Source organism: Oryzias latipes, chromosome 18 (assembly GCF_053564925.1).
Source record: "Oryzias latipes strain Hd-rR chromosome 18, Olatipes_Hd-rR_3.1".
Taxonomy (NCBI): Eukaryota; Metazoa; Chordata; class Actinopteri; order Beloniformes; family Adrianichthyidae; genus Oryzias; species Oryzias latipes.
This window is the reverse complement of record NC_136254.1, coordinates 35,515,519-35,537,506: the sequence shown is the minus strand read 5'-3', so window position 1 is coordinate 35,537,506 and position 21,988 is coordinate 35,515,519. Positions and strand designations below refer to the sequence as shown.

Sequence of the window (21,988 nt, the reverse complement as noted above, 5' to 3'; positions counted from 1 at the left end):
GTGCCTAGTCTATGGAGAGAAATTAGACTCAGTCGGATTTGTGCGTGCGTAATTCTTGATTTGTGCGTAAAGTAGGATTTGTGTATGCATATTCTTGCTTTGTGCGTGCGTAAATTAGGATTTGTGCATAAATTTGGATTTGTGCGTGATTTGTTACTCACGTAATACGTTTTGTGTATAAGTTAAAACTATATAAAATGAAAAAAATACAAAATGTAATTTATGTATGCTCAAATTAAGATTACAATAGCTTGAAACTACTTACACACACATCTTTAAAAAACACGCACGAACCCCTTGTTACACACACACAAAGCCAAAGTTACGCACGGATCTACCGTGAGACTGTTTTCACGTCTCACAAATTCGTCCGTAAGTGCTGCGTTTAAATACCAGTGGAATGCTCGGTCATTAGAATTTTCCTATCAGCCTTCCCTTCTAAACGTATCCAGACAATGACTCAATCAATACATGAAGACAGCAGATGTTAGGGTTGAACATAGAGGCCACTTACTTCGGGGCGCTGACCACCGAGATGGGCCGCCATTCTTCCCGTGACTCTCTCAGTCTGACTGCCTTTGATTTTTCCGGAAGAAAAAAAACAGTGCCCCCTACTGGTCGTTCCTGTTACGCATTTTGTATCAATTCGGTGTCTCGGAGAATAATATACTTTAAATATATATATTAGCGTTTAGGGAGCCAGTTTAGCTCGTGCTGGTTTGCGGCGCCTTCCGTCTGTGAAACCTGGGTTCGACTCCAGGCTGCTCCCTGTTCCCTTCTCTACCTCTGCCGGTTCCAAGCCCGGTTTGAGAAGGTTGCGTCAGGAAGGGCATCCGGCGTAAAACATTGCCAAATTTACCATGCGACTTGTTCGCTGTGGCGACCCCTGATGGGAGAAGCCGAAAGTGGAAGAAATATATATATTAGCGTTTAAAAGTGAACGTCACATTCTCAGATAATAATTTTTATTTTCCTTTAAAGTTTTTTAAGCCCTGCTACACCCACTGAAGGAAATACGTTTAGAAGGGAAGGCTGATAGGAAAATTCTAATGACCGAGCATTCCACTGGTTTTTAAACGCAGCACTTACGGACGAATTTGTGAGAAGTGAAAACAGTCTCACGGTAGATCCGTGCGTAACTTTGGCTTCGTGTGTGCGTAACAAGGGGTTCGTGCGTGTTTTTTTAAAGATGTGTGTGTGTAAGTAGTTTCAAGCTGTTGTAATCTTAATTTGTGCATACGTAAATTGCATTTTGTATTTTTTCATTTTATATTTTTTTAACTTATACACAAAACGTATTATGTGAGTAACAAATCATGCACAAATCCAAATTTATGCACAAATCCTAATTTACGCACGCACAAAGCAAGAATATGCATACACAAGTCCTACTTTACGCACAAATCAACAATTACGCACGCACAAATCCGACTGAGTCTAATTTCTCTCCATACTAGTCATTCTAAGACTCACGTCTCGCCCCTTGCTTGTTCTCTCGCTAACCTTGTTTTGTTCTTGCCTCAGGAACTTCATGCCACGAGAGTCACCTGAGTCAGACGCTACCTCGAGCAACAGCTATCCTCCTGAATCCACTGAGGAATTCACTCTCTCAAGGTCTGCAGCTACGCCGCTCACAAAGAACTCCAGCTCGGGGGTGTGTGTGTGTGTGTGACACTTTCTGGCTCCTCTCTCTCTGTGTGGGGTGGGTGGTGCTGGGCCTGGGATGGGGCCCATGGGCTGGGTGGACCTGGCCCCTATGCTGGGGGGGGGGCTGGGGGACAGCTGTTTGACCACCGGGGGACAGTCTACCAGCTCTCCCCCGGTGGTCAAATCAGGATATTACTCACAGTGATTGTGAGTAATCACAATCACTGTGATTACTCACTGTGGTTGTGGTGCCAAGTTGTCTGGTGCCACGACACAGGAAAAAGGAGGGGGAAAGAGCCAAATTGGACAAACAAAACAAAAAACAAACATGTGTGGAGCTGCAAAATATTAAAAGCCCTATTTAGGCCTTATAATGAAGGCAACACATGCAACATGTATCTATATTAGCCTACTATCAAATTGACTAAGTTGCTACAAATACATAATGAGCATTATTAACGTTTAAATGTTTATTTGCCCTGCAATGCATTCAACGGAGAACAGCGCGTCACGTGACTGCTCTGTTGTTCAAGTTAAACTTCGATACACTGATATTGGAACGACCCAGCCAGGACATCTCTTTAGCAGCGAATACAGCGCCAGACTGCTAGCATAGTGGCTTCATTGAAAAGCTATCCGCATCCCAAGCACTGCACGACCCCGGATAGTCTTTAACTACAATAAACAGGAGGCGTGGCAGAATGCCTTTTCAGCAATAAGCCCATTTATCCAAGTACATAAACAGCAGAAACAGCATGGTAGTGACTTCAATTCACAACACTCCCACTCAAGGTTTTACCCCGAAACTCCCCACTTCCCATGAGCCTAAGGGGCTGAAGGTGGGGCTAACCCCCAGTCGCTACAATATCAATGAATTATGTTTCATTGCTTTGATAAAATTAAAGAAATGTAATAAAGAAATCTGATTTTTGATGTCACTTTTATTTTGAGGATTTGAACAAAAGAATGCTCCCCTGGCATATCTGAAATTTAATTTGTAAATTTGTGTTTTGTATTGTACTTTCGTTTTGTGCATTTTGGGTCTGTTAGCAGCTGGGGATTGTGGGACGCGGTCTCCTGATCTAATTAGGGCTCAGCAGGAGCATTTCTGTTTGCCCTCGTTTCTTTTCATATGGCAATTTTGTTGTTCCACCTTAGTTTATTCTTCCTCTTATGTCGTTTCTTTATGTTGCACCGTAAGTGTGGAAGGGGGAGATGGTTGATGACTTCTGTGCAATGTTCATTGTGGCGCGTGTTTTAAGTAAACAGGCTTGTAATGCCAGAAACGAGTCTATGCACTAAGCTAAGCTTGCTGCCTGCTCCTCTGTGGAATTGTCCGGAGACATGGCGTTCATGGGTCACGGATCTTTCTCCAGCGCAGCCAATAGATTGACAGCTCTACTTTTTGATAGCATGGCTCCCGTCTTGCCCTCTGCAAGTGACGTACCTGCTTGACATTATAAAGTTTTTTCTACGCATTCTTACAGGATTGGAAAACTTTAATAATGTTGGTATCTTGTTTCTCCTCCTACAGAAACCATATTAAAATAAAAATATATTTCTCTCCCCCATCTTTTTACATGTTCAAACATTTTTGAAAATGCTCCAGGAAGCCAATAGGGCAGCGCTAAAGAGCTGCATGCGGCTCCTGAGCCACGGGTTGCCGACCCCTGCATTAGTGCAAGCAGATGCTTTAGGGGAAGAGTAAAGGAGTTTAATCCAGTTAACAAATGCTCCACCCAAACCGGATGGGATTGAACTTATGAACATTGAAATGAATGATGTATTAAAGAATCCTTCCTTTGATGAACTGGTCACTGATATTCTGTTCATTTCCAGTTGTAATGACACATTCACTACAGGAATCTCAGTTCTTTGATTTATTGAGAACAACACTTCCAGTAAGACGAATGTCCAGTTCTGGTCCTGCTTGATGTATTTCATGATGTGGTTCTGTTAGACCAGTTCCATGAGGGTAAAACCAAAAGAGACTCTCTGTTCAGAACTGATGCTCTGTGGTTTCAGATGTGATGATGTCATCATAGTCTTCAGCCAATCCCTGCTCAGCATGTGAGTGCTGGGTCATCACCATGGAGACAGACGGGTCACTTCCTGCAGACAGAACAGTTTAGAAACTGAAGATGATTGATCAAATGTGATTGATTGATTTCTGTTACCTGAGGCTCTTTGTGGACATAAAGACACCAGAAGGAGAGTGGAGATGAAGAACGGACTGATCACCAGCAGGTGGAGCAGGACTCTCAATTCAAGACCTAATGCAGGGGGCGGGGCTTCTGTGGTCCTGGGTTTCTCTGCAGACAGAATCCCACCTGGTCAGGTGACTGCATGGAGCAAATCCATGGTGAGATGACAGTGAAGCTCCTCACCTGAGACAGAGATCCAGCTGGATGGAGACTCTCCATGAGCGCTGATGTGACACTTGTAGAGACCTTCATCAGACCTGGAAACATGCTGGAGGGTCATGTGACCTGTAGGCTCAGTCCTGATGAGGGAGCCATCTTTATAGAAAGCAGCTGAGGGCTTGGAGGGAGGGGTCTGTGATTGACAGCTCAGAGTGAGGTCATGACCCTCCATCACAGGGAGGACAGGACTCTGCAGGATCACTGATCCACCTCAACACAGAGACAAAGCATTTCATCCATCTGCACACAGCTGCAGCAACACTAACTCCACAGTCTGATCTTACCAGAGACACTGATGTTCACGCTGATGCTGGAGGCTCCTCCCCCTCTGGACTCACACCAGTACACGCCACTTTCTGCTGGATACATGTAGCTGATCCTGCAGGACAAACCATCTCCTGATCCCCACTCAGATCCACACAGAGTCCTGGTTTCATGTGAGGTGTTTCTCCTCAGAGTCCATCCTGCAGAGCTGTGGTCCTCACACTTCAGAGTCACTGATTCTCCTCTGAAGAACTGAGATCTGCTGGGACTCACAGTCAGACCAACTGCAACAACAAAGTAAAGACACACAGAGTGTTGCTGCTGTCAGAGGCTTTCTTGGACACAAAGACAGAGAGTGGGACTGACTGAGGAAGTGGACTAACTTTGGTTGGTTGTGCAGCACAGCAGGGAGCTCAGAGCTGCAGAGAAATGACACTCAGCTTAGTTGGAGCTTTGATGAAGGCTCTGCTGTGGGAAGCAGCATCTGTCAACGTTTCCACACCAACACACATCCAGCAGACGGGACTCACCCAGCAGCATCTGGACAGATGTTCCCTCCATTCTGCAGCTGCAGGACATCAGACCAACAGCAGTTGGACAGACACCAAAGTCTGATTCTTCTGTTAGGATGATCGTCTGTGTGACGGTTCACTTTTCTCTGAAGCATCAACCAGGAAACTCAGACAGGAAGAGACCTGACAAACCACAAACACAGTGGTCACAGGAGAAAACAACTGTTGTCTTCACATGAAAGAGTTTTCAGGAAGTGTTAGAACTCTGATGGCACCTCTGAGGTTGGCTGTCATTGGTCCTTTTGACGTTAGAAAATGCAGACTGGACATGGGGCTTCTGGGTAATCCATTGGAGAATAAGGTACAGAAAACCCTGTTGTTCTTGGATCTGAGCTCAACCAGTGGTGGGTCTACTCTTAATTCCTTCCAGGACGTGTCAGCCAAGACACTCCCACAGCATCCAGAGACTTGAGGTACTCAGAGCGGTGCCTTGCCACAGAGGATATCATCAACTACCGCAGTGACCTCAGCCTGGGTGATGGACAGCCCCACTCCAAAGGCCTCAGCCTCTGCTTTTCCAAGAGGAGGTGTGTAAGCAGGGTTGAGGAGATCTTCGAAATATTCCTTCCACTGCCGACAATATCCTTAGTAGAAATCAACAGTTCACTAACTGCATTAAAACAGAAAACTGCCCCCACGGGGCGGCAGATGGTTCTTGTCAGCTGCTTGAGGAGTTCCACATTTTGTGCACATATCTTGTTTCTTTCATTTTTATATTTTAACATCCGAGTTTTGACAGTAATGTTGATTTTTTTAAATTCTTCTACTGTTTGTTTCTTCCAAGATCTATTTTCTAAAAACTCACCTTTGTTATGTTAACATGTTGAATAGTCACATGTATCCCATGTGGTCTTTATGTTTTGTTAATTTCACCAATAGCTGCTTTGTCGTTTTTATTTTGTTATATATGTTGTGGGTGGAAATCTAGCCACAGGGGTTGCAAGCCAGTTACTTCTGTGCCGGTCCCAAGCCCGGAAAAATAGAGCGGGTTGCGTCAGGAAGGGCATCCGGCGTAAAAATTGCCAAAATAACCATGCGAATCATCCACAACACAGTTTAGACATACCGGATCGGTCGAGGCCCGGGTTAACAACGACCGCCACCGATGCTGTTAACCTACAGGGTGTCGGTGGAAATTTGACTACTGTTGGTGGAAGAAAGAGGGGAGGCAGAAGGGTCCGTGGCCAGAGAGAGAAGGGAAAAGGCAGGAACATAGGTTTGAGAATAGGGACTCTTAACGTTGGCACAATGACAGGGAAAGGCAGAGAGCTGGCAGACATGATGGAGAGAAGGAAGGTAGATGTACTGTGTGTGCAGGAGACAAGGTGGAAGGGCAGCAAGGCACGTAGTATTGGAGGAGGATACAAACTGTTCTATCATGGTGTTGATAGGAAGAGAAACGGGGTAGGTGTGATTCTGAAGGGGGAGTTTGTAAACAGTGTTCTAGAGGTGAAAAGAGTCTCAGACAGGATGATGAGCCTAAAGTTAGAAATTGAAGGGGTGATGGTGAATGTAGTCAGTGGGTATGCGCCACAGGTTGGCTGTGAGTTAGAAGTGAAGGAGAGATTCTGGAGTGAGTTGGATGAGGTCATAGAGAGTTTCCCCAGAGGAGAGAGAGTTGTTATTGGAGCAGACTTTAATGGGCATGTTGGTGAGGGCAATAGAGGTGATGAGGAGGTGATGGGCAGGTTTGGTGTGAAGGAAAGGAATCTGGAGGGACAGATGGTGGTGGACTTTGCGAAGAGGATGGAAATGGCTGTAGTCAACACTTACTTCCAGAAGAGAGAGGAGCATAGAGTGACATACAGAAGTGGAGGTAGGAGTACTCAGGTGGACTACATCCTATGTAGACGAGGTCATTTGAGAGAGGTTAATGACTGCAAAGTGGTGGTAGGAGAGAGTGTAGCCAGACAGCACCGCATGGTGGTGTGTAAGATGACTCTGGAGGTCAGGAAGAAGAAGAGAGGGAAAACAGAAAAGAAGACCAAGTGGTGGAAGCTACAGAATGAAGAAACTTGTGAGGAATTTAGGCAGAAGTTGAGACAGGTCCTGGGTGGTCAGGATGAGCTTCCAGATGACTGGGAAACTACAGCAGAGATTATCAGGGAAACAGGTAGGAAGGTGCTAGGTGTGTCATCTGGAAAGAGAAAAGACGGTAAAGAGACTTGGTGGTGGAATGAGGAAGTACAGGAATGCGTCCAGAGGAAGAGGTTGGCTAAAAGGAAGTGGGATGTAGAAAGGACTGAGGAAGGTAGACAGGAGTACAAGGAAGCGCAGCATAGAGTGAAGAGAGAGGTGGCAAAGGCCAAACAGAAAGCTTACGATGAGCTTTATGACAGGTTAGACACAAAGGAAGGAGAGAAGGACTTGTACAGGCTAGCCAGACAGAGAGACAGAGATGGGAAGGACGTGCAACAGATAAGGGTGATTAAGGACAGAGATGGAAAGGTGCTAACAACCCAGGAGAGTGTACAGAAAAGATGGAAGGAGTATTTTGAGGAGCTGATGAACGAGGAAAATGACAGGGAAAGAAGGGAGGAAGATGTGGTTGTTGTGGAGCAGGAAGTAGCAGAGATTGGAAAAGATGAGGTTAGGAAGGCTCTGAAAAGGATGAAGAGTGGAAAGGCCGTTGGTCCTGATGACCTACCTGTGGAGGTATGGAAGTGCTTAGGAGAGACAGCAGTGGAATTTCTAACGAGTTTTTTCAATAGGATTCTAGAGAGTGAGAAGATGCCTGAGGAATGGAGGAGAATCGTCCTGGTCCCGATCTTTAAGAACAAGGGTGACATGCAGAACTGCAGCAACTATAGAGGAATAAAGTTGATGAGCCACACAATGAAGCTGTGGGAAAGAGTAGTGGAAGCCAGGCTTAGGAAGAAGGTGGAGATCTGTGAGCAGCAGTATGGTTTCATGCCCCGTAAGAGCACCACTGATGCCATTTTTGCTTTGAGAATGTTGATGGAAAAGTACAGAGAAGGTCAGAAGGAGCTGCATTGTGTGTTCGTAGATTTAGAGAAGGCGTATGACAGGGTGCCGAGGGAGGAGCTGTGGTACTGTATGAGGTCGTCTGGAGTGGCAGAAAAGTATGTCAGAGTAGTTCAGGACATGTATGAGAGAAGTATGACGGTGGTGAGATGTGCTGTAGGTCAGACAGAGCAGTTCAAGGTGGAGGTGGGACTACACCAAGGATCAGCTTTGAGTCCCTTTTTGTTTGCTATGCTGATGGACAGGCTGACAGACGAGGTAAGACAGGAATCTCCCTGGACAATGATGTTTGCGGATGACATTGTAATTTGCAGTGAGAGTAGAGAGCAGGTGGAGGAACAGCTAGAGAGGTGGAGGTTTGCTCTGGAAAGAAGAGGCATGAAGGTCAGTCGTAGTAAGACAGAATACATGTGTCTGAACGAGAGGGATCAAGGTAGAAGCGTTAGGTTACAGGGGACTGAGGTGAAGAAGGTGCAGGAGTTTAAGTACTTGGGGGCAACAGTTCAGTGTGATGGGGAGTGTGGAAAAGAGGTGAAGAGGCGAGTGCAGGCAGGTTGGAGCAGTTGGAGGTAAGTGTCAGGAGTGTTGTGTGACAGAAGAGTGTCAGCAAGACTCAAAGGAAAGGTGTACAAGACAGTGGTGAGACCAGCTCTGCTCTATGGGTTAGAGACGGTAGCAGTGAGACAGAGACAAGAGGCTGAGATGGAGGTAGCGGAGATGAAGATGTTGAGGTTCTCCTTAGGAGTGACCAGGTTAGACAGGATAAGGAACGAGTACATCAGAGGGACGGCTCATGTTGCCTGTGTTAGCGACAAAGTCAGAGAAGCCAGACTGAGATGGTTTGGACATTTTCAGAGGAGGGATAGTGGATATATTGGTAGAAGGATGTTGGAGATGGAGCTGCCTGGCAGGAGGGCAAGAGGACGGCCAAAGAGGAGATATATGGATGTCTTAACAGAGGACATGAAGTTGGCTAATGTTAGGGTAGAAGATGTCCATGATAGAGTGAGGTGGAAAAGGATGATTGGCTGTGGCGACCTCTGATGGGAAAAGCTGAAAGAGAAAGAAGATATATGTTGTGGGTGGAGACTTTTATTTTGATGGTCGCGCTGCTTCTTCCTGTTATTTCGTGGCATTGCCCTCAGTCTCCACGAGGACTGCGGATGAGAGCTAAGCAGCAGGCTTTGCTCTCGCTAGTTTGGAGGGAAAAAGCTCCACCTGAAATGTAAAGTAAAGCTAGAACTACAAAGTTACTTTATTCAAACTCTGCTTACACCGTTTGTATTGTTGTTAATGGAGAGAAACTGGTTTGGAAGTGGAAACACAGTGCTCAGAAACTTGCTAGTGCTAGCAGTAGGACTAGAGCTCGCATGCATTTAGGGAACACAACCTTTTTTATGTAGTTTGATATTTGTTAGAATGATCAGAACACATGAACTGAAAACACGGATCCATTTAACGTAGTCCTGAGTTCCTCTTTAGTCATGTTTTGTGTAGACCAGATTCCTATGGATGAGGTTCTGCTCATCCTTGACTTGAGGCCCAACTCCAGTTGTAGAATTAGGAGCCAACAACCCGGACTGGGTGGTAGGAGGCAAACACACCTCCATAAACTGGTTTGGTGGAATCCTGACTGGATTATTTCCTTAAACTTGACTCATGTGGATTTCATGGAACTGGACTTCTGAACATTTAGGTGGAAGACGGTCAATAGAATCATTGATTGGATGGACGGGTCACAGATATTATGTCTGTCTCCACTTGTAAAGACATAGTCACTCTATGCAGTTCAGTTCTTTGTTTGCAATTAGCAGTTCTTGTGAGATGAATTGAAAGTTCTGGTTCTGACCTGATCCATGTTGTTGATGCTTTATTAGAAAAAAGAGACAAATTAAATTTTAAGTATCAAAACAAAACATTTTACTTAAAGAAAGATTGGAAGTTATAAAAAAAAAAAGAAAATAATGAATTAAAAAACAAAATTGTTTAAAGTTTCTAAACCAAAAGAGACTCTCTGTTCAGAACTGATGCTCTGTGGTTCCAGATGTGATGATGTCATCATCGTCTTCAGCCAATCCCTGCTCAGCATGTGAGTGCTGGGTCATCACCATGGAGACAGACGGGTCACTTCCTGCAGACAGAACAGTTTAGAAACTGAAGATGATTGATCAAATGTGATTGATTGATTTCTGTTACCTGAGGCTCTTTGTGGACATAAAGACACCAGAAAGAGAGTGGAGATGAAGAACGGACTGATCACCAGCAGGTGGAGCAGGACTCTCAATTCAAGACCTAATGCAGGGGGCGGGGCTCCTGTTGTGGGCGGGGCTCCTGTGGTCGTGGGTCTCTCTGCAGACAGAATCCCACCTGGTCAGGTGACTGCATGGAGCAAATCCATGGTGAGATGACAGTGAAGCTCCTCACCTGAGACAGAGATCCAGCTGGATGGAGACTCTCCATGAGCGCTGATGTGACACTTGTAGAGACCTTCATCAGACCTGGAAACATGCTGGAGGGTCATGTGACCTGTAGGCTCAGTCCTGATGAGGGAGCCATCTTTATAGAAAGCAGCTGAGGGCTTGGAGGGAGGGGTCTGTGATTGACAGCTCAGAGTGAGGTCATGACCCTCCATCACAGGGAGGACAGGACTCTGCAGGATCACTGATCCACCTCAACACAGAGACAAAGCATTTCATCCATCTGCACACAGCTGCAGCAACACTAACTCCACAGTCTGATCTTACCAGAGACACTGATGTTCACGCTGATGCTGGAGGCTCCTCCCCCTCTGGACTCACACCAGTACACACCACTGTCCAATGGATACATGTAGCTGATGAAGCAGGAGGGGCCTGAGGATTCTCCCCACTCCTCACACTGAGTGGTCTTCTTTTGGGAGGAGTTTCTCCTCAGAGTCCATCCTGCAGAGCTGTGGTCCTCACACTTCAGAGTCACTGATTCTCCTTCAAAGAACTGAGATCTGCTGGGACTCACAGTCAGACCAACTGCAACAACAAAGTAAAGACACACAGAGTGTTGCTGCTGTCAGAGGCTTTCTTGGACACAAAGACAGAGAGTGGGACTGACTGAGGAAGTGGACTAACTTTGGTTGGTTGTGCAGCACAGCAGGGAGCTCAGAGCTGCAGAGAAATGACACTCAGCTTAGTTGGAGCTTTGATGAAGGCTCTGCTGTGGGAAGCAGCATCTGTCAACGTTTCCACACCAACACACATCCAGCAGACGGGACTCACCCAGCAGCATCTGGACAGATGTTCCCTCCATTCTGCAGCTGCAGGACATCAGACCAACAGCAGTTGGACAGACACCAAAGTCTGATTCTTCTGTTAGGATGATCGTCTGTGTGACGGTTCACTTTTCTCTGAAGCATCAACCAGGAAACTCAGACAGGAAGAGACGTGACAAACCACAAACACAGAGGTCACAGGAGAAAAAAACTGTTGTCTTCACATGAAAGAGTTTTCAGGAAGTGTCAGAACTCTGATGGCACCTCTGAGGTTGGCTGTCATTGGTCCTTTTGACGTTAGAAAATGCAGACTGGGACGTGTTCCAGTAAAACTCTGCTGATGTCAGCATGTTAGATGAACTGGACATGGGGCTTCTGGGTAATCCATTGGAGTGTACGGTACAGAAAACCATCATCAAGACAATAACTGTCTACAACTGTCTTAGCGATTTTGGCGCAAATCAAAACTCCAGGTTCATCATGAAATGTACATGGGGGGGGGTTGTACACCTACAACAAGGGGAAAGGTACTATTCAGAAAACATTGGAAGTTGCAGCAGCAACTCTTGTGTCTTCTTCGTAACAGTAAGCAAATGAACAATCCCTCCAGCTCAGCTGCTATTGGAACTGGTTTGCACGTCTAGATGTAATGAGTTTCCTGTTTTTTTCAATGACAAGGTTCAGGGCATTAAAAAAGCCATGAACTCCACAACACAAATTATTACCCATCAGCCACCTGGTCCTTCTAAGATGACTCACTTTGTACCTGTAACTGACAAAACTGTCTAAGAGATCATCACCTTTCTTTGTTCATTTACATGCTGTCTTGATGTGTTACCCACTAGATTTCTAAAGTGTTCCATGTAAAACTCTGCTGATGTCAGCATGTTAGCTGAACTGGACATGGGGCTTCTGGGTAATCCATTGGAGTGTACGGTACAGAAAACCATCATCAAGACAATAACTGTCTGCAACAACCAAACCAAACTGGAAATCAGAGATCAGTCCTGCCAGAGTCCAACATACACCATCAACAGGTCTGACTTCCTGCCAGCTAATCTAACCAAGCTCCGCCTCCTGTCATACAGAAACAGGACAGGCCTTAGTTAGACCAGACGCAGACCCAACACTCACAGAGCCCCCTCTACAGGAGACCATGGGAGATGCCATCAAATGCCTTCTTCAAATCCACAAAACCCTTTTAGACTGGACAAGAGAACTCCCATGAACCCCCCATCCCCCTATAGAGGGTGTAGACCTGGTCTACTGTTCTACTGTTGTTCCTGGATCTGAGGCTCGACCAGAGGCGGTTCTACACTAAACTCCTTCCCAGACCCCCCTTGTTCATCCATGTCAGCCCGATTCAAAAGACGTCTAAGACTGTATAATATAAAATATATGGAGCTCTACTGGATAGATGACAACTCAGCTCATAGTTGCTGTTTTCCATCCTATACATTTTACAGCAGACACACCAGTCATGACGTCTTAAGGTTACCACTAATGTTACACGTAAAGGTAGAGCCAAAGGTTCAGAAGAAAACGAAACGGTAACAAGTAAACATTGATATCAAACATTTAGGTCTACCCAAGTTTTAGTCACAAAAGAATTGTTGACGTTGTTGTTTCAGGAAGCAGAAAACCTTCATCCCTACGAGGACAAACCCTTTTCTTTCTCTCACTTCTCCTCTTCTTCAGATGGCTTTGACCTTTTTTTCCTCCATCTCTCTGGCGTTTTGGTGCTTGACAATAAACGTCCCCACCAAGGGAGTAGATTAAACCAGTTTTCACCTTGGTGACCTCATTTTTCTGTGTTCCAATGTCTATTTGGACAATTTACACAGAAAACTTAACAAAAAATGCAAAATCTGATGTGCCTGTAATAAGATCTACACTCTAAAAAGAGTTTTAGACTGCAGTTGTAAAGATAAACTTTTTTAATCTGATCTAACTGAAATATTTGGTGAAGATAAATCATCTTTTTGAGTTTAATCAACTTTAAAGTAACACGTAGTTATCAGACATAGTTATTTTACTTCCATTCAACTTAAGGTAATTAAGTTGGTCCAGCGATGCTCACATATAAAGATAATACACGAACAAACATATATTTACATAAACTGTTGGATTGTTCTAAGTTCTTCTGTTTGCTGCTGCAGTTACACAAATATTCCCCAGAGTGGCGCTGTTGTCCAGCTGTAGTTCTTATCCCTGCAGCCGAATCTACAGGAATGTACTGCACTGTGTGAAAGTACTGACAACTCTCTACCTTCAGTTATAAACATCCATCTTCATCCACAGTGAGACAAAAAGCAGAAAAACATTTTCATTTTCTTTGTTTTGATCAGAAATCTGCAGAACCAGCTGAAAAAGAAACCGACCTCTGGGATCCACTGAGTGGAGCAGGAAGTTCTGCTTTCTAGTATTTGGGGGTTTTCACACGTGAGACTGGAATAAAAGGTTCAGGAGTCTGGAGACGTTCTGACCTGGACTGCTGAAACCCCTCAGGAGCTTCATCTTCTCCTCCTCCTCAGAACCTCTGGGCTTCATGCAGTCAGAGATCCGCAGATCCATCGCAGTCTGAGCTTTGTGACCGAATCAGAGGCGTTTTGGTGGAGATGCTTCAGTGAAGCCTTCAGCAGAAAACAGACTCCTCTCAACCATCTCAGCATCTGCTTGTGCTCCTGTAGGAGGCGTCAGGACCAGCAGTTTCCTTCCTCAGACCGTCAGATGACTGAAGAGCCGCTCCGTCTGCAGTCCTACCTTCAACAGGACGTCAATGTTAGACGTGTAGCTGTTGTCTGTGACTTTAGCAGTGCAGCATCACGATGAAGGGAGAACAAAACAAAAGACTAAAAAGAGTGAAGTCAGCCTCTGATTGGTCGATTCTGAAGCTGTTCATTAGTTAGTCGTTGGGTCAAACTTGTTCTGGTTCTGAACGGTTCTATGGAATCTGTGCGGTTCATCAGCAGGCTGAGGAGCTCCTGCAGGAATGTTGGAGGTCCATCTGAACGGTGCTGACCTCTAAGCTAACATCAAACTTCGTCAAGATGTCTTAACACAAATAAAAACCACGAACAGAAGGCACCAAGGAGGAGCTCTGACCCGCTTTGTGCTTCCTGTCTGAGTTTCAGAGGTTTTTATGCAGCTGTTTGTTCCTCCTCAGAGACGACCAGCAGACATTCCTGAGCAAGAGGCTGATGGGTAATCTGAGCCAGCATCAGATTTTTGTGTTTTCTTCTCAGTCTGACTGTTGTCGACCCGGTATAGCACGTGGTCTAGCACCTCTGGTCAGTTCAGACTCTGTAACCTCAGAGCAAACAGCACCTCGCTGATGGGGGGGGGCAGGAAGTTGCGGTACAGTTCACAGGAAGCCCAAAGTAGAAATCACTTGCACAGTAAGAGCCAAGACCTCTCTGACTTCCTGTCGGCTGAAAACCTGCCGCCACCACATCTGCAGGCTTCAGCGTCTGACGGGTTTCTGGCAGAAATGGCGACTTCTGTGGAGACTGGAGGTTCTCATGATGGTGCTGGGAGACCCAGAGACATCTGAGGGGAGAGGCTGAAGAAAAAACAGGATTATCGGTTCTGGGAATTCTGGATCAGGTAGATTTCAGGGTTTTGGTGGTAGAAATATGGTCACCGTTTTGTGTCATGGTCAGACAGTTTAACACAATTCCAAATGAAACTATGTAGATGATTTGTTGTAAAAACTTGTTTAAGCTAAGACTGAGGCTCAAACTTTGTTCTGGTTTTCTTCTACTGGATGGATGTTCTTTTACATTCAAAGCTTCTGTTCTCCAAAGAATCCGTCAGAATCTGCTGTGATTTTGACCAAAAACCGGAGCTTTTACCGACCAATTCTACAACTTCAGATTGGTTTTATTTCTGGAGACATGTAACCAAAAACACTCGGAAGAGTTGATTTCATACGCATCAGTTCACATGCTAACAAGCTGCTCCTCGTGCGGCGCTACACTTTAATGAGCTAAATCTTCGCCGGATCAACCCTCTCCTTAAGCTCCTCCCACTACCTTTGACTCTCTGTTAACTTTCCGCTTAAGATTTCTTGTGAACCGAGCGATTTTGTCGCTGTGTTTCAAAATAGCTACACACAACAACTGCAGTGAGTTTTTTTCAATGAGTAGCTACACAACTGAAAACGTTTGGGAGGATCATAGAACCTCCAACGTAAAGCAGAGGCAGCAGCCAGTAACTCAGCCCCTCCCACAGACCTCTGACAGAGCCTTATCTGCAGTCAGACTGACATGCAGGGCAGAGGAAAGTCACTTTTCTGTACTTTGTTGTAGGAACAAACACATTTGTGCTTTACATGAAATTTTATACATTATTTAATTAAATGTGAATAAAACGAAGTGGTTGATCTGTTTATAGAGTTCAGTTCTACACCTGTACCGCTCTGTACCGGTCTGTTGTTGGCTGATTTGTTTTTCTTTTGACAGAAACTGCGTCTCAAACAGAGCCGATAATTAGCCGGAAATTTAGCTTGTAAGAGAAACTGGATTCATGTTCCTTCACCAACGGAGAACCCAGGCAGATGTTCTGTTGATGGAGTAGAGTCTGTTCAGCATCGAGACACTTTTGTTTAACTCATCTTCTGCTTCCTCCTCGTTCACACCAACCTCCCTCATGTCCTCCTTTACATCCATGAACTTCCTATTTGGTCTTCCCCTTCTTTCCTGGAGGCTCCGACCTCACCATCCTGTCACCAATTTCATTTTTGTTCCTCCTCTTAATGTGTCCAAACATCTCCAGCTAAACTCAGACAAGACAGAAGTCATCGTCTTTGGTCCACACAAAAAAAGAGAAAGTATCAGCAGCTCCCTTCATTCTCTGTCTCTACAAGCTTCAAATGAAGTCAGAAACCTAGCGGTCATCCTGGACTCTGACCTGAACTTCAACAGTCATATCAAGTCAGCAACATCAACAGCATTTTACCATCTAAAAACACTCCCAAAATCAAAAACGTAGTGTCAAAACCAGACCTGGAGATACTTAGTTACACATTTGTCTCCAGTAGGTTAGATTACTGCTCACTGGCCTCCCCAAACCAGCTGTAAAACAGCTTCAGTACATCCAGAACGCTGCTGCTTGAGTCCTGACTAGAACCAGGAAGTACCATTACATCAGCGCAGGTCTCTGCACTAGCTTCCTGTAGCTCAAAGAATAGACTTTTCAGTTCTATGCAGCTAAAAGCTGGAACCGTCTCCCTGAGGCTGTGAGAAAGGCCTCTACTGTGTTAAGGTTCAAATCCAGACTCAAAACATTCATGTTTAGCCGTGTAGACAACTGAAGGGTCCTTATCCACACATCTGTTCATGTTCTTTTCTCTTTCCTTTCTTTAAAAGTAAATTTTATAATGATTATGTATGTTTTTAATCTTTGCACTGTTGTGTTTTGTGATTGTAATGCATTTCTCTCCATATACTTTGATCAATGATCAGTCTCTGATCAGGATTGACTACATTCTGGGTCCATAAGGTGGAGTCATGTTCCAGCTCAGTCCGGTCAACCAGAGCATTCAGTAAATAAGTGAAACCAAAACTGCACACTTTCACTCATCAATACCACAGAGACAAGAACGCTCCACACATTGAAGTCTGTGAACCCCTGAAGGTTACTCTGCTGTCTGCTGGGACGGGGGTGGGGGGGATGGAGGGATTCAACCTTTGATCTGACAAGAAAAAGATGCATTTTGTTTTTTTTGTGCTTTTTCCAAAACAAATTAAAGTTCTGATATAAGATTTTAGAAAAGTTTTCCCAAAAAATAAAATCACTGTAGTTTGAAGCCAATGACTCGTGGTGAAGAACAGCTACACGCATTTGGACCATAGTTTAAATTCTAACCAAAATAAAATCAGACTATTTATAGGCACATTTCATGCATTTGTAGCTCAAAACACTTTACAGAGTAAAAACATCTTTTAAACTTAAAACATCAACACATTAAAAGGATAAAACAAAATGTCCTCAACCGTGTTCCTAACTACAGTCTTTCAACTTTTGTAACTCAATTTATGCTTTTAACATCATTCCAGTGGATTCTGAAGCAGAGAAAAGCAGATTTAGGCTGATCTGCAAACCTGCTGCTATGTTCACGCCAGGGTCAGAATCCTGCGTTCAAGCGACCACTTTCGGTGAAAACGTGTGTCTGCGCGTTTCAGGCTTTTGTGTCAAAACTCTGGCATTCATGCATAAAGAGTTAAAGAGTTCCGGTACGTCACAGACGGTGTGTTCACTGAGGGATGCTGGTGACATCTCTGGTGTTAAACGTTCTTGATGAACAGTTGATTTTTCTCCACATTCTCTCTGCTTTCCTGAATTCTCTTTTTGGGTTTTGATCATTTCTTTTCTCCAAAGTTCTGTAGATTTTTACCGTTTTTGTTTTAGTTGGAACTAAACATGGATCCAGTTTTGCAGATCCGTATTGTTTCTTCTCTTCTTCTGAACTAAACTATTTGCATTTAAAGAAACTCATCAGTCGATTTTCAGCATCAACATCCCCGAAAGGATGAAATGCTCACATCTTCTTCATCAGAATCTGCCCTGATTGATGAGCAAACAGAAGGAAAGAAGGTGCTACTGTTGAGTCTCACTGCAGCTCATCTCTTCTTCGCTCTGAGCTTTTCAGTTTGAGGTCAAGACCTGAAAGTGAAACGCAGGAGGCTTCAGGCAGATACAGCTGTCGTGAAAGACGAGCCTGACGGGGGATCAAGCTGTTCAGCTTCCTGCTCTGGCTTCCGTTCTTCACTCGGTTGTAGACTTAAACCCCTCCCACCTGGTGCGACTGGGACTGTGAAACATTGGTTGGTGGTGGTGGAGGATGGGGTGGGGGTGGGGGGGATCTGCTGTCTGCTGCAGAGCCCAAAACTCAAGACTGCACCCTCCCTTGGATGTGACTTCCGTTCCTCGACTGTCTGCAGGTTTTGAAGTTTTAGGTGAAACTCAGAGCCTCTCAAGTCCAACTTCACCATCTGTCTCTTTAGATCTTGCATAACGGCAGATTTCTTAACAAACCAGAGGACACCCCCCCTCTTCTGTGAGCCTTGCCAAACTCGGCAAACATCTGCATGGACCTTCCAGAACATCGATGGAGTTTCTTCTGGATTCTGAAGCCAAAGAGCAGACTCACAAAAGCTGGTAAATTCTTGGATTGGAACTGTGAAAATCAGAAGAAAGAAATTTTGTTTTTTCCCCCCACAGAACACCAGAGGGGTAAAGCTGAACCCCTTTGGCTTCACCCTTACATTTATCCCTCCAAGTGAAGAGTTATGGGGAAAAAAGCGTCTTCAAATTTGGACAACACTACCGCTCGATGACGTCATCAACCATCATCTAGCACCTAGCTGCCAGTGGTCTAAGAATAGATTACACCATCGGTTTTATAACTATAAAAAGTCATTACTTACATTTAAATGTAAACGTCTGGCTTCAGAGCACACACACGTGAAGAAATGCGTTTCTCCTCCATGTCACGTGAAGAACCCTGCAGGCGGACGGATACCCAGCCGTCTTTAAAAAAGCACTTCTGGACACCACTACAGTTTCAAATGCCCACCACTGGAGCAACATGAAAAAGTCAGGGATGAATTTGGATTCAGCCCTGATGTTGGAAAAGAAGAATTCCAACATCAAACGTTGTAAGACAAAAAAAAAAAAAAACTTTGTTGGGTTTTTTCTGTTGAAAAAAAGAAGTGTTTTGAAGGAAGTGTTGAAGTCATCTTGAGGGGTTTTTGGGTTCCATACGTAAGGGTTGATGGCTGACAAAGTGTGCATTATTACTTTTTAACGCACGCCGTGGAAGCCTGAAGTGTGTTCCGCAAAGTGCGTTAAAAAGTAATAATGCGCACTTTGAAGGCCATTAACCCGCTTATACCATGGTCACTTACAAAAGCAAAACATAGTAACCAGTTTTAGTCCTTAATTCGTGCTTTTTTTCGGATTTGGATCGCGTTTATCACAATAAGCGGATATAGTCCGCGCCGCACCACCGCTGCAAGATTCAGAGATATATATATATATGCTGATTTTTCCGATGGGTTGAATAAAGCATCAGTTCAGGGAGAAAGTTTATCTCTTACCGCTTGTTTTGGTCCAAATGATGAAGCTAAAGGTTGTTTTAAAGAAGCCGGCACAGTAATACGAAACATTTAAGCTAGCTGACCGGATTTTCTTTTTTCACCGTGCGGTTATCAGGTTTTAACGCATACCCAGCAGCCAATCAGAATCGAGTGTTCACCCGGACCATGGTGTGTTTGTTATGACAATGTTTGTATCCCGGAGGTCTCAGGTTAATTTTTGGTCATTCACATGTTTTTTGGTTGAGAATGGGGTTTCTGAACCCCCCCCATGAAACTTTCTGTGAAAGTTTCTTATTACAGGAAGAATCTTCAGGTCCAGCAGGCAGCAGCTGCTCTTCTGAAAACACCACCAAATGAGCGTTTGGAGACAATCCGGAGGATTCTGTTCATGAAGGACGGTTCTGATCCCTCAGTTCCTTCACAATTGGTTCTAATCAGGGGTGAACCGGTCTACCACTGCGCCATAGCTGCCCCTAACTAGTGATGCTCTGATTCAGTGGTGACTAGTCAGACCACCTGACTGCTTTAACCTTCTACCGTTATTTTTGTAACTGCTAACAGACTAAAAGGACCTGCATAGCACAAATATTCAAACTGACACACAGAGAGTGAAGCCTCTTCTGAAGCCCCCAAAACTTGAAACATATTTTCAGCTTGACACACATTTTGTCATTCAGAGTGAAACTTTTACGCTTCCCTGCGTTGGAGGCAATAATCTGACGGAATGTCCCACGTTTGCTGTTTCAAAATGACACCACATGTGCTGAATTGTTTACTGTTATCACCTCAATCAAGAAGTCAGCACTATAAGTTATGATCGCAATGGAAGCTGGTGGAGAGAGAGGAAGAGGAAGATGATGTGGATGATGTGCTTTAGCCACACCCAGCTGTGTGGCAGGAAGCTGCCCACATATTTGTCTTGCCTCTTTTTTTCAGTTAGCATACTTTTGTTCACTCCAATAGAAATATATCTGCTGTGCACGTGTTGCAGGGACTTGTTTGGTAAACAAACAACTATTTCTGCGCATGTGAACAAGCTGAAGGATTTCTGGAGGATTTTCTAGTTTTTGAGGTATTTTGGTGTTATGGTAAAGCAGAGTAAAGAGACGAGTGCTTTTCATTGTGCCCAACAGTCTGGTAATGTGAATGAAGTGTGCTGTTTGGTGCAAAAGTTTGATTTGATAAAATGCTGTAAGTAGTTTTGGTTGTAACATTTTAGAGGATATATGAGGTATTTGGGGTTTGTGGTATTAAGAATTGTGTCAAGTATTTTGATGAAACTAGCACAGTTTATTAAATTATCTGTAAGCAATTTGAAAAAACTGTAAAAGCTGCCAGGAACCACAAAAACACGCTCTTTGAACCGTCGTAACTATATTCTGAATGCAGAGAAAAGTTGCTTTGAGCTGCAACACTTTAACCCTTGTTCTATCTTAGATGACCCCCCCCCCCTTCCATTGAGGTGTTCTCCCTACCATGACAAAGGTGGATAAAGGTGGAAAGATTTCATGTAATCCATGGACACCAGTGAAGATCACAAATCATTGAAGAAAGAAAGTTCAGAGCACTGTCTAGTGGGTCTAGATGACCCAACTCCCAATGTTAAAGTGCATAGAATAGCACAAGGGTTAAAGCCCGACTCTGATCATCATCTGATCTAATATCTATGTTTTCCAGAGGTCTTTTCATTTTGGTTAGCAAAAATCAACAAACCTGTGTCAGAACTTGTGCCCCAATGACATTTCTGTCTCATCTCAAGTCCCCCCAACTTCCTAATTGTCTCTCCTACATAGGAGACATTGTATCTATGACAACTACTGTCACCATTGCCGTAGATACGATGACTCAGAGCAACTTGGACCAATCCCTGTTGACTGGTTTCCACATGGCGGCGCCCGTATCAGGAAGCAACGGTGTGGGATTTAGCCTCATTTTGCGAGAGCCGGTGGTACAGCATTTTCCATGGGTCATGTCACACCTCATAACATTGTTTTTACAGTCTATGGTCCCACAGAGTCACCCCCTACGTACTTCCTGCTGGCCAGAGACTGTTACTACTGACCTCGTCAGATTCCTTGATCTGCCTAAGCTCAATAAATCATTCTAACCTCCTTCCAAGCCTGAGTTCATTGGGGTCCAAATACAAAGCATTACAAGATGTTCCTCCGCCTCTCCAGATGTTCCTCCACCTCTACAGATGTTCCTCCACTTCTCCAGATGTTCCTCCACCTCTCCAGATGTTCCTCCACTTCTCCAGATGTTCCTCCACCTCTCCAGATGTTCCTCCACCTGCTCCCTGCTCTCACTACAGATCACAATGTCATCTGCAAACATCATGATCCCCACAGATTCCTGTCTAACCTCATCTGTCAGTCTGTCCATCACTACAGAAACAAGAAGGAGCTCAAAGGTGATCCTTGGTCAACCCCACCTCCACCTTTACCTCCTCTTTTACACTTTCAGAACATCCCCCCGCTGTCTTCCAGCCCTCTGAACTCTCTGAACAAACAGTGAGCGTAAAAAGTATTTGATTCCTTGCTGATTTAGTTGGTTTACCCACTAAAAAAGACATGATCCTTCTATACTTTTAATGGTAGATGTATTCTAGCATGGAGAGACAGACAATCAAAACGAAAATCCAGAATATAACTTTAAGGAACTTATATTAATTTATGTGTATTTCATTGAAGGAAACAAGTGTTTGATCCCCGAGTAAGCATTAGGAGATAGGCACTCAAATGAACTTGTTAA

At 44.5% G+C, this 21,988-nt stretch overlaps 2 protein-coding genes across 2 annotated transcripts; both read right to left on the bottom strand.

Annotated features, from left to right (window-relative positions):
- Nucleotides 1–3,566: 3,566 nt before the first annotated feature.
- Nucleotides 3,567–5,044, bottom strand: LOC105356306 (Fc receptor-like B). The gene is made up of 6 exons (XM_023966236.2): nucleotides 4,865–5,044; nucleotides 4,718–4,753; nucleotides 4,355–4,618; nucleotides 4,035–4,280; nucleotides 3,825–3,959; nucleotides 3,567–3,759 (listed from the first exon to the last, which is right to left on the bottom strand). The coding sequence occupies exons 1-6, from the start codon at nucleotides 4,911–4,913 to the stop codon at nucleotides 3,647–3,649; spliced, it is 843 nt and encodes a 280-aa protein (XP_023822004.1). The 5' UTR covers nucleotides 4,914–5,044; the 3' UTR covers nucleotides 3,567–3,646.
- Nucleotides 5,045–9,736: 4,692 nt separating this feature from the next.
- Nucleotides 9,737–11,646, bottom strand: LOC105356307 (Fc receptor-like B). Its single transcript, XM_023966234.2, has 6 exons — nucleotides 11,143–11,646; nucleotides 10,996–11,031; nucleotides 10,636–10,896; nucleotides 10,316–10,561; nucleotides 10,088–10,240; nucleotides 9,737–10,022 (listed from the first exon to the last, which is right to left on the bottom strand). Exons 1-6 carry the CDS (start codon nucleotides 11,189–11,191, stop codon nucleotides 9,910–9,912), a joined length of 858 nt encoding a protein of 285 aa, XP_023822002.1. The 5' UTR covers nucleotides 11,192–11,646; the 3' UTR covers nucleotides 9,737–9,909.
- Nucleotides 11,647–21,988: the final 10,342 nt, after the last annotated feature.

Bases quoted from the DNA above. Each gene is read 5' to 3' on its own strand.
- LOC105356306 (XM_023966236.2), bottom strand. From the start codon at position 4,913: ATGTCCTGCAGCTGCAGAATGGAGGGAACATCTGTCCAGATGCTGCTG. The intron at 4,281-4,354 runs GTAAGATCAGAC...CTCTGTGTTGAG, and splicing joins CGTGAACATCAGTGTCTCTG to GTGGATCAGTGATCCTGCAG. The intron at 3,760-3,824 runs GTAACAGAAATC...TTCTGTCTGCAG, and splicing joins ATGTCCACAAAGAGCCTCAG to GAAGTGACCCGTCTGTCTCC.
- LOC105356307 (XM_023966234.2), bottom strand. From the start codon at position 11,191: ATGTCCTGCAGCTGCAGAATGGAGGGAACATCTGTCCAGATGCTGCTG. The intron at 11,032-11,142 runs GTGAGTCCCGTC...ATTTCTCTGCAG, and splicing joins ATCTGTCCAGATGCTGCTGG to CTCTGAGCTCCCTGCTGTGC. The intron at 10,241-10,315 runs GTGAGGAGCTTC...TTCTGTCTGCAG, and splicing joins CAGCTGGATCTCTGTCTCAG to AGAGACCCACGACCACAGGA.